The sequence below is a fragment of the Saccopteryx leptura genome, chromosome 2, assembly GCF_036850995.1.
Source record: "Saccopteryx leptura isolate mSacLep1 chromosome 2, mSacLep1_pri_phased_curated, whole genome shotgun sequence".
In the NCBI taxonomy this organism is placed as follows: domain Eukaryota; kingdom Metazoa; phylum Chordata; class Mammalia; order Chiroptera; family Emballonuridae; genus Saccopteryx; species Saccopteryx leptura.
In genome coordinates, this window is record NC_089504.1 from 346755719 (window position 1) to 346766734 (window position 11016).

At 52.8% G+C, this 11016-nt stretch overlaps 1 protein-coding gene and 1 long non-coding RNA gene across 4 annotated transcripts; one reads left to right on the forward strand and one right to left on the reverse strand.

Annotated features, from left to right (window-relative positions):
* Positions 1-3959: 3959 nt before the first annotated feature.
* Positions 3960-8100, reverse strand: LOC136392217 (uncharacterized). The gene is made up of 3 exons (XR_010748924.1): positions 7426-8100; positions 5689-5801; positions 3960-4134 (listed from the first exon to the last, which is right to left on the reverse strand). It is a non-coding gene; the product is annotated as an uncharacterized lncRNA (long non-coding RNA).
* On the forward strand, positions 5114-10768 carry ORMDL3 (ORMDL sphingolipid biosynthesis regulator 3). 3 transcript variants are annotated; one of them, XM_066364273.1, is made up of 4 exons: positions 5114-5248; positions 8509-8708; positions 9396-9547; positions 9944-10768. In XM_066364273.1, exons 2-4 carry the CDS (start codon positions 8535-8537, stop codon positions 10077-10079), a joined length of 462 nt encoding a protein of 153 aa, XP_066220370.1. In that variant the 5' UTR covers positions 5114-5248; positions 8509-8534; the 3' UTR covers positions 10080-10768. The 3 variants fall into 3 exon arrangements, with proteins under 3 accessions (XP_066220370.1, XP_066220371.1, XP_066220369.1); XM_066364274.1 differs by lacking the exon at positions 5114-5248 and adding an exon at positions 5708-5782; XM_066364272.1 differs by lacking the exon at positions 5114-5248 and adding an exon at positions 8338-8437.
* The last annotated feature ends 248 nt before the right edge of the window (positions 10769-11016 follow it).

The following is an 11016-nucleotide window of genomic DNA, read 5'->3' on the forward strand; positions in this document are numbered from 1 at the left end:
CAAGGGGCAGAGGGGAGCGCGAGAAAACCGGAGGGGGGGGGAGTAGGAGGGCGTAGTAAGAGTGGAGGGGTGCCATTCTTTCTCCCAGAGGTCAAGGGAAGGGGCTCTGTTTCTTACACCCCACCTCCTCACTTCCCACCGCTGCCATCAGCCTGGAATGTGTTCCCAGTTTATCTCCCGCCCATGTTTGCTATCTCTGCCCACACGGGTGTTCTCTATGGCAAGCAGAGGCGTGGCCACCCCGCCAGATGGAAACACCCCAAGGCTGGGGAACGCAGCTGCCTCAGCGGGAGGGACGGAGGCACGTGCAGAGGGCAGCTAGAACCTGTGAAGGCAGTTGTTCCCTCTGTTTTCAAAACGCAAATACATTTCATAAAAAATCTAAAGCTAGGCCCTGGCCGGTTGGCTCAGTGGTAGAGCATCGGCCTGGAGTGCAGGAGTCCCAGGTTCGATTCCCGGCCAGGGCACACAGGAGAGGTGCCCATCTGCTTCTCCACCCCTCCCCCTCTCCTTCCTCTCCATCTCTCTCTTCCCCTCCCGCAGCCAAGGCTCCATTGGAGCAAAGATGGCCCAGGCGCTGAGGATGGCTCTATGGCCTCTGCCTCAGGCGCTAGAATGGCCCTGGGTTCAACAGAGCAATGCCCCAGATGGGCAGAGCATCGCCCCCTGGTGGGCGCGCCGGGTGGATCCCAGTCGGGCGCATGCGGGAGTCTGTCTGACTGCCTCCCGGTTTCCAACTTCAGAAAAATACAAAAAAAACTCACAAAAAGCAAAACGAAAAATCTAAAGCTAATACTCTCACATTACACAAGGTTTAAAACTGGAGAATGAAAAAGATCCCTCCATCCTAACATCTTTTTATTTTGTTGAATTTCCATAGCCTAGTAAAGTAGATGTTCAGATATCATTTAAATTTGGAATGAGTTAATCCAAGGTCACACAGACAGAGCACCTACTATGTGCCAGAAATTAAGTGCTTCACTTTTGTTGACTCATTTCATTTTCTCCATTTGGAAAGGAGTTAACCTAGCACAGAGAGGTTCAGTGACTTCACCTTAGGGCAAACAGCTGGTAACTACAAGAGCTGGGAGTTGAACTCTGGCAGTTTGGTGCCAGGATCTCACCAAGCACTTTATTTTTTAAATTCATAATTGTTAATGTGTATGAGGCATACAAAAACTTATTAGGGAAAATTTTAAGCATAAAAATGTAGGAAAAATAATATAACTAATAATATAAGCAATCTCACATTCCATCTCCCAGTTTTTTTTTGTTTTTTGTTTTTTGTTTTTTTTTTACAGGGACAAAGAGAAAGTCAGAGAGAGAGAGAGATAAGGACAGACAGACAGGAACGAAGAGAGATGAGAAGCATCAATCATTAGTTTTTCGTTGTGCATTGCGACACCTTAGTTGTTCATTGATTGCTTTCTCATATGTGCCTTAACCACGGGCCTTCAGCAGACTGTGTAACCCCTTGCTCAAGCCAGTGACCTTGGGTCCAAGCTGGTGAGCTTTTTGTTCAAGCCAGATGAGCCTGTGCTCAAGCTGGCGACCTCGGGGTCTCAAACCTGGGTCCTTCCGCATCCCAGTCCAATGCTCTAGCCACTTCGCCACCGCCTGGTCAGGCCCATCTCCCAGTTTTAATAATCATCACCTCATGGACCATCTTTTTTCTTTTATTCCCCCACGTCGTTGGTTCAGATTATTTTGAAGCAAATCCAGCCATCATGTTATTTCATCCACATATATTTTAGTATATATCTCCAAAAGATAAAGAGGATTTTTTTTTTTGAGAGAGGCAGGGAGAGAGAGAGAGAGAGACAGGAACATTAAGCTGCTCCTGTATGTGCCCCAACAAGGGAATCAGAGAATCGAACCAAGAACCTCTGAGTTCCAGGGCCACACTCCAACCAACAGAGCTATCTGGCCAGGGCTTAATTTTTATTTGTTTATTTAGTAGAGACAGAGAGAGAAAGGGAGAAAGGGGAATGGGAACGGAAGCATTCATTTGTTCTTCCACTTTGTTGTGTGTTCTTTGGTTGCTTCTCGTGTGTACTCTGACCAAGGATCGAACCTGCAACCTAGTTGTTTTGGGATGATGCTCTTAATCCACTGAGCTAACTGGCCAGAGCCAGGAGTATTTTTAATTTAAAAAATTACCACAATACCATGTCATACCTTAAAATTATAATGATTTAATATTAATTTGAATAGTCAGTGTTTCAATTTCCCTGATAATTTAGTAAGATAATTTTTTAAATGTTGCTTTGTTTAAATCAGGATCCAAATAGATTGCTTTATTTATTTTAATCTAGAAGTCTCTCCCTCTTCTTTTTTTCTCCTCGCTTATTTGTTAAGGGAATTGGGTGTTTGTCCAAGTCTTCCTTTTTTTAGATTTTGCTGACTGCAGCCCAGGGGAGTGCTTGCGCTATTTTTTCCCTCTGATCTTTTCATATAACCTAGCATTTCCCACATTGCCACATGATTTTCACGACCATTTACTACACTGCTCACAAGAATTAGGGGATATTTAAAAATGAATACAGAGCAATAAAATATCCCCTATTTTTTGTGAGCAGTATATATGGCCTCATACTATTCCATTCAATGACTATACCATAGTATTTTTCTTGGGCCTTTAGGTTGCTTTTGATTTTTCACTATTATAAATAATGCTAGAATGGGCCCTGGCCTGTTGGCTCAGCAGTAGAGCTTCAGCCTGGCATGTGGAAGTCCCAGGTTCGATTCTTGGTCAGTGCACACAGGAGAAGCGACCATCTGTTTCTCCATCCCTTCCCCCTCTCTCTATTTCTCTTTCTCTCTCTTCCCCTCCCGCAGCCATGGCTCTGAATGGTTTGAGCAAAGTTGGCCCCAGGTGCTGAGGATGGCTCCATGGCCTCACCTCAGGCGCTAAAATAGCTCAGTTGCTGAGCAACAGAACAGGGACCCAGGCAGGCAAAGCTTGCCAGTGGGTCCGGGTCTGTGAGCATGCGGGAGTCTGTCTCTGCCTCCCCACCTTTTATTTAAAAAAAAAAAATGCTGAAATGAACGTCTTCACATACACATGTGATGCACTTCCTTAAAATACACTTCCAGAAATGCAGTCATGGCTTCGAGGCCTGAACAATATTTCAGCCTCTTGGCACATATTAACAATTGTATGTCTGAGAGGTTGGACATCCACCAGAACCACATAAGACTACTGTCACTCATTCTGAACAGTACTTAGGCCTATCCATGACTCAAGGATGTTTGGGGAAGACCTGGTAATTATGAAAGCAGAGAGTGAGGGAAGGAAAAGGCTGATGACAAGGACTCGGACTACCTAAAGCAGAAAGTGATCCACAATTTACCACAAACCTCGAGTGAGTCAGAACTCTGTTCATTTTCATTGTGGAAAAAAAAAACAAACCCTTGATAACAGGAGTTATTAATAGGGCATGGCGCGTCCAGTAATCTTTCCGTTAGCTTATGCATTAGTCAGAAGCTTATTTGAGATACGGGTCCAGTCTGGGTCAGTGAACTTCACAGAGACGTGAAGAAACTGGGAAAGATCCAAACAGCTCCATCAACTTGATGAAGGATGGAAGAATTCCAGAGAGAAGTCAAAGGACTCAATTAGGCTCAACTTGCAAAAAATAGATTTTTTTTTTCCACCTCAAGGCTGTGGAGGTTTCTGTGGAAAGTACGACACTCAGCTGTTTGTCTATGACTTTAGAAGGCTGACTGTAAGGAAAGGGGCCTCAATGAACCAGGAGGAACATCTGTAGGATACAAGGAAGAACTTTTTCAGATTCTGAGGTAATCAGTCTTGGTGGATGAACACTTTTGGGCCAGTGGGCCTGGAAATATTTGAGAAGCTGGCTGTTTTCCTGCTCTGAGTGGTTTTATCTATCTGCTCAGTGCCCACCCAGTGCCTCCCAGGGCCCACTCCAGGTTTGTGACATCTGTTTCCTGGCAGTGCTCCTCTGGGGAGGCGTGGCTGAGCTGTGAATGGAGTGCTCCTTCGGCTGCCGGGCCAGCCTTCTTTCTGTCTTCTCACATCCATTTCAGTGTATGTTTACAGCCCGTGAGGTTGGCATGTCATGACATCATCTGATCCTGCTAGTCCAGCGCTGCTGTGCACTGAGTGGACTTAGAAGGAAGCGGGGCGGGGTTAGTGGAAACGACTCAAACAAGGCCCTCTTGGTGACTCAGGAGACCTCAAGAGCCATTTAGTTCAACCTCCTACAGAAATAGCTTCCTGCAATGCAACAGGTGCTTTACATACATTCTTTCGTATTCACACAACTTTGGAGTTAGGGTTTCACAAGTGTGGAGTTCGATTGAGACAAGTTATCTGTCGGTAAAGGAGTGCCTGCTAAGTGTATAGTCTGGTAAAATCTGTGCCCTTGGACATCCGCAGACCTGAAACTGCAGCCCAGAGAGGTGGACCTCCCACTCACAGCCGTGCAAGCTGACCTGGGACTGGAATTCAGGGTCCTGACTATCCTTCATGGAATATTCCCGAGACATGCAACCTCTTCTCACTGTTAACACGGGGGAGGCCAAGGGTGTGGTCTGGCCCAGGCCAGCCTGAGTCAGGAGTAACTGAGTAGATGGGTTCTGGACAAATACTGCCCACAGGCACGTTTTCTGCTCTCCAAATTTCATTCTAACCAACATGGAGATAAGCCCCACTTCCAGGAGGGCCTGGGAGGACCAAGGGCTGGCCTAGTCTGATTCTGGAGAGACCACTCAAGGGCCAGGGTGGATGCAGCAAGGTGTAATTAGAAAACCCTCTGACCTCTGGTCAAATTCTGGGTTCTTGTCCAGGCTGAGAACCAGCAGGGACCTATGGCAAACTTCTGCAAAATGGAACACGTGTAAACTGCATTTGAAACGCGCACGGACGCAAAGGCACCAAAGCAATACCACCTTATCTTAGTATCACATCCTATTGAAATGTCAGAGGGGCGCTGTGAGGCCGGGCCTGGAGTTGAGGGCAGGGTGGGGTAACTACAAGTCCCAGAGGGCGCCTTGGGGCGGGTAGGCGGGCAGGGGAAGAAACTACAACTCCCAGGTGGCATCGGGCAGGCCGGCGCTGGGTGGTGACGTTGCGGGGGCTGGCGCGGGGCGCTGATTCGGCCGGAGCTGCCAGCGGGGTGGCTACCGCCACGGCTTGTTACTGCTGCTGTAGCAGCAGCGGCCCCCAGCCCCGGGCACCTCTCCCGGGCCCTCAAGGGCCCTAGACCTCCGGCGCCGCACGGTGAGTCCAAATGGGCGGCCTCGGAGTGGCCGAACCGAGAGGCTCCTGGGGCTGGAGGTGGGGCGGGAAAGGAGGTGGGAGCTGCAGGGGAGGTGCCCCAGGCTGAAGGGGACCAGGGCAGGGTGAGCGAAGGTGGGGGCGTGCATCAACCCAGGTTGCCCAAAGGGGAAAGTGGGAGCGGAGGCCGAGGGTGGAACGTGGGGGCGGGGAGCGCTCGAGCTCGGGTAGGGGGTGAGGGACCGGGAGCGGCTGGGCTTCGGGGATGTTTTGGCCGCTTCCAGGGCTGAGTGAACGCGTGGAGGTGGGAATGAGGCTCTGGACCCAGCCCGGCGCCGAGTGCAAGATCCCAGGCTGGGAAGCGGAGCGGGAGGCCCCCCTTCGGTCTGAAATCCCACTCAGAAAACCCTAACAATAGCGAGGACTCTGCCTCTTCGCTTCACCTTCTCCCCGGGCTAGCAGGGGTTCGCTCAGTCCTCGCCTTCTTTCCATTTCCACCGCCCTCCGGAGTCCGGGAGGCAGGGCCAGAGCTAAGAGGTGAGCTCCTACTGTGGCCCTGCGGTTAGAGGGGTGGGGAGAATGAAAATGCCATTGTGGCGTGCTGCCAGGGACTCCCCATTGGGGTCCGATTGCAGGCTTGGATGTTTTGTGCTTTTCATCCAGAAGGGAAAAGGTTTGTTGCTTAAAGGGCTGCCCTTACTTGGAGGAGAGAATGGGAAATCGCTCACCTGGCAGCTGCCCTGGGAGGTACTGTGGCCTTGGCTTGGGTATCTGACAGACACGCTGGACAGGGATATTTGTGTGTGGAGTCAGAGGAGGGGGGGAGGGAGAGAAAGAGTAGGAAACAGCTACCTGCAAGAAAGTAGTTAACAGAACAGAGTGGCTGCAGGCTCTGGTTTGAGGCAGGTTATGAAACCACATCAGGGACTGGCACAGGCAGCCACCTGCCAGCTGTGGCCTCCGCTGCTGTAGACTTGCTTTACCTTTGCCAACTCTTTCTCTCCGTGTCTCTCCTTCTGGGTGAGGGGCAAGTTGGTTATTTTACTCATAGAAGTGAAATGTACCCTTAGACACACAAAAGGCTCAAGAGTGCTTCCTGGCTGCCAATCTTCCTCTTAGTTTATTGATCTGGTCTGTCTTGGGGTGTGTGTGGGGGGGAGGTCTTCTGGGATTTCTGCTCTCAGGGCAGTTAGTATTCAGTCTCAAGAAGAAGCTTCCCAGGGTATCAGGTCCTAAGTGTAGGCCCCTCCTAGACTCCTCAGGCTTCATGGGATGCCCGGTTTCAGCCAGAAAGGAGTGTTTGATGATCTGGGGTTCAGTAAGAATGTCTTGGCGCTCCTGGACAAAATACCAGGAAGAGCTAGAGGTCTCTCTCTACTCCTACATCTTGTAGGTTTAGGTTAGGGAGAAGTGTGGAGAAGCAGCAGCTTCTGGTAGATTTGGGGAATGGTTTCTCCTTACTCAGTAGTAAGCCCTTCAGAGCCCTCAGTTCCTGTCCAGCCCCCCTCCCTTCCCCTCTCCTTCCCAGGAGGGCTTTTGCATAGTAGGTTCCCAGGAACTGTGTTAGGGTAACGGAAACCCCAAGCCCCTGGGAAGGTAAACAACCGAGCCAGTCCTGGTTTTCTAGTTCCCTGCATTTCTGTTGGGCCCAATTATCCAGCCTAATGGGCTGAGCTGATGGGCCCCAGGAGCATTGCTTCTTCTAGGATGTACTCTGGGTCATCTCAGGTATGTTTGCATGTTAAGGAAGTGTGTTGTGAGGCACATTTCCCCTGAGGTCTCTAAGTTTGAGCTGTCTGAGAAGAGGAAACTTGTTCCTATTATCCTGGAACTAAGGAACTGATCCCTGAGAATCCTGGCGCCTACGCAGACTTGCCTGTGATCCTAGTCAGAGATAAACAGCGACTGAGTCTGAGGGGTTCACCCAGCAGGGTGAGGGAGGTGGCCTCTGGGCACTGCCAGGATACCTCCATCTGGGACACTTTTCTGTCTCCCCAGGAAAGATGGGGCTGTTACCATGGTGATAACCGTAGGGCCTTTCTGAGGCAGGACCTTCCCTCAGCTCAGGAGGTGAGCCAGTACAAAGGCACCATCTGTTCCCACCGTCTGCTGGTCACAGGGCCCTCAGGGATCTGGGACTGCCGAGCTCTGGACAAGGGACTGCTCATTCCCTTCCTTACCTGAATCCAGGAATGCAACTGGGTTGCATTGTTTCCTGGGCATCAAGGGCAGTCCTTCTGGTTACTTGTGCTGCATGCTTCTGCCATCGCAGCTGGGCAAGGGAAAGCATGCTGCTTACTCCTGGAAACAAGTGCTGGGAGAGGAGGCTGAGGCGAGGATGGGTGGGGCAGAGAGGTAAGGGGGCAAGAGAGAGGTCGCAGGTGTGGGTTTGTGACCTTGGGAGGGGTATGTTGATGTGGGTTCCAGCTACCGTGGGAGCTGTAGATGTTGGCCATGTTCTCTGTCCTCGCCTCTGGTGGGGTAAAGGGCCCTGGCGGTTGGCATCAGAGTGGGTGGCATCACAAGGGTTAGCCTGAGTTGCTGCCAAATGGATAAAACATCTGGATGGGCAGTTTTGTGTAATCAAGAAGGAGGCTTCCAGGTCTGGGCAAAGGTTTGCCCTAGTCTTTTGTTTTGTTTTCTTCCCTCCCTCCCTCCTTCCTGGCCTCTCAGTCCTCCTGGGTCTGGATTGGCAGAGACCCAGGACTGGGGAATTACGGGAGGTGGATAGAAGCAATGACCCTCCAAGCATTTCATCCAGTGCTCTCCTTGCAGGCCCCACCTCCTTTCATTCCTTCCGATGAGGAAAGTGGGGAAGAGGTAGATGTCTCGAGTCAGCCCTCAGTGAGACAGTTCAGCAGGGGTCATGCTGAGTAATTCTTAGGGGGCAGGCCTCTTCCCCTCTTCCCTGGGCTTGGTGGGAAGAGGGCCCTCGTGGGAGAGCCCTGCAGGATGAGATGGAGGGGCAGTGGTGTCTTTGCTTTAGATCTGGCTACTTCTTGATGACCTGTCCACCCAGGCAGTCTGCCTGGAAGGGAACTGTCCCGATTGGATGATGTTGTGGTGTTTATCCTAACTCAGGATTGGGAAACGAAGAGAGTTAAGTCCACGTGGACTTTCTCTGGACTCCTTGTTTGTGAATGAAACAGCAGAACTGCCTGGAGTTCTTGGGGCAAGCAGAGCCTCCCTCCAGTAAGATTCGGAGGGTGTGAGGGGGCAGGGAAAGTGGTGTGACCTGTCTCACCTGTGCTGCTTGTTTGCAGAAGAGCGGCGGGAGAGGGGCAGCAGGATGAACGTGGGCACGGCACACAGTGAGGTGAACCCGAACACTCGGGTGATGAACAGCCGCGGCATCTGGCTCTCCTACGTGCTGGCCATCGGGCTCCTCCACGTCGTGCTGCTCAGCATCCCCTTCGTGAGCGTCCCCGTTGTCTGGACCCTCACCAACCTCATCCACAACATGGTGAGGGCCCGCCTGCCGCCCGCCCCGGCCATGTGGGCTGCTCTTTGGCTGAGGAGTGGAAGGAACCCCCAGACAGAGGCCAGAAGTCAGGGTGACCTGCTGACAACAACTGTCACCAGAGTCCAGACCCAGCTCTCGTCTCTGCCCCACTCGCCCGTCTGGGTTCTAGCCCTGTGCACTCCGATAAGAGGCCTGAAATCTGCAGATCTGTCCACATCTCCAGGATGGGATAGCTTGTGGACGTGGAAGAGGGGCCACTGAGAGCTGAACTAAAGGTCCCAAAGAGTCCCCAGGACCCAGGAGCCTAGCCTGGTGCCGAAATACCCTTTCCCACATTAGGAGCTCAGACCACCTTTGACTCTTGCCTCTCTCTTCTCCATCACCACCTGCTTGCTACCTTGTACTCTTGGTGGGCAGGCAGGGGCCTCAGGCCTTCTCATCAGCTTGCCCCCTCCCAGCTGGCGCAGGGGGGCTGCCGTGGGGCTGGAGGGTGGTTCTCTGCTCCCTCTCCCGTGTGCCTCCTCACTCTGGTTCTGCCAGGCTCCTGCATCCTGATCTCCAGCCCACAGGCCCCTGCCCATAGGGGGAGGCTCCAGACCCCCCGGCCCACTTCTGAGACTGGGGTGGGGAAACTGAGCTGGAGGCCTCTTGCCTCTTGTGTCCTCTAATGAAGGCCACTCCCTCTAGGGCATGTACATCTTCCTACACACGGTGAAGGGGACCCCCTTTGAGACCCCGGACCAGGGCAAGGCAAGGTTGCTGACCCACTGGGAGCAGATGGACTACGGCGTTCAGTTCACAGCATCTCGGAAGTTCTTGACCATCACACCCATTGTGCTGTGAGTGCCTTGGGGTAGAGGAGGCGCTGGGGCCCCACCAAGCCTACAGGCCTCTCTAGTTTGGCTCTTGGCTTAAGGATGAGGAAAGGAAGAGAAGTAGGAGTATTTCTGGTCATATACTGGGCTCAGACCTCGTGCATCTCCGGCATTGTCTTTCCTCACCTGGGACTTTTTTCCTGCCAGTGAGGTGGGCCCACAGGCCTGAGATAACTATGCAAGGGGACTGGGTTGGGGGGCTTTCTTTCTCAGGGGAGGTGTTGCTATCCTATTTCTCTCCTGAGGCCCTTTCTCGTAACTTCTCAGCTGTCAGGAATCTGCCTCTGCCCACCCAGGGAGTGAGGGAGGAAGGGGTCGTCCAGACAGAGTCTTACACCTCTCCCTGACCTTTCCCACCAGGTACTTTCTCACCAGCTTCTACACCAAGTACGACCAGATCCATTTCATCCTCAACACTGTGTCTTTGATGAGCGTGCTCATCCCCAAGCTGCCGCAGCTCCACGGAGTCCGGATTTTTGGAATCAATAAGTACTGAGGTGCAGCTCCTCTCCTCTCCTTGCCCCGGCGGCAGGGAGGGCTGGGAGCCTGTGCTGCGATGCTGAAGACGATGCTGAAGACGGAAGGAGCCCTGGGCACTGCCAGAGACGGGGTGGAGCCTCTGGGCCCTCGTTCCCCTTCACTTCCCCCAGTAGCCAACTTGAAGTAGCTTGTAGTGGGGTTGGGGTGGGACCTCCTCCTCAGCCCTCCCCACCCCAGGCTCTGACCCTTCTGATTTTTTTGATCTTTTTCTTTTTCTTTTTGGATAGAGACTCCATGGGGGTGGTCATGGAATGGGCCGGGCTCCCAGGCTGAACACAGACCCGTGAGTTTGGGACAAGAGGCCAGGGAACCCCCCCGGCTCATTTGCTCGTCTTCAGACCGCTAAAGCACTTTAACCCCTGCGAGGGGACGGTACAGCTTCCCGATTGTTTCTTTAGTTCTGGAGTATTTAGGACGACCCTCAGTGTGCGCTTGTGTGTGTGAGAGCCAGTGTGCTGTGGTGCCTCGTCCCTCTGGGGAGAGAAGCGTTGACTCGGAGTCTCCTGCTTTGGCAGCTCCCCTACAGCCCACCCTGGGTAGGGGGTGGAAGTGGGGAGGGGAAGGAGAGGGCTGGCGGGGCTGGGTGTGGGTGGCCTAGTCCCCGAGGGGCGGGGCCGGGGCTGCCGCCATCCTGCCCTGGTGGAGGCTGGACGGAGGCTGGACGGAGGCTGGACGAGTGGAAGATGGAGTGCGGATGGGGCTCCCTGAGCAGCAGACTGGTGGGAGGGAGGGAGGGTGGGGACAGAAGCTAGACCCAACCTCATCCTTTGGGCTGTGGTCAGGGAGGGAAGCAGGCTTGGAGAGTTCATGTGCCCACATGAACCAGGCCAGGTGTTGGTAATAGGAAGGGTGGCTGCTGTGGGTTCGGAGCTCCTGAGCTGCTGTGAGGGTAT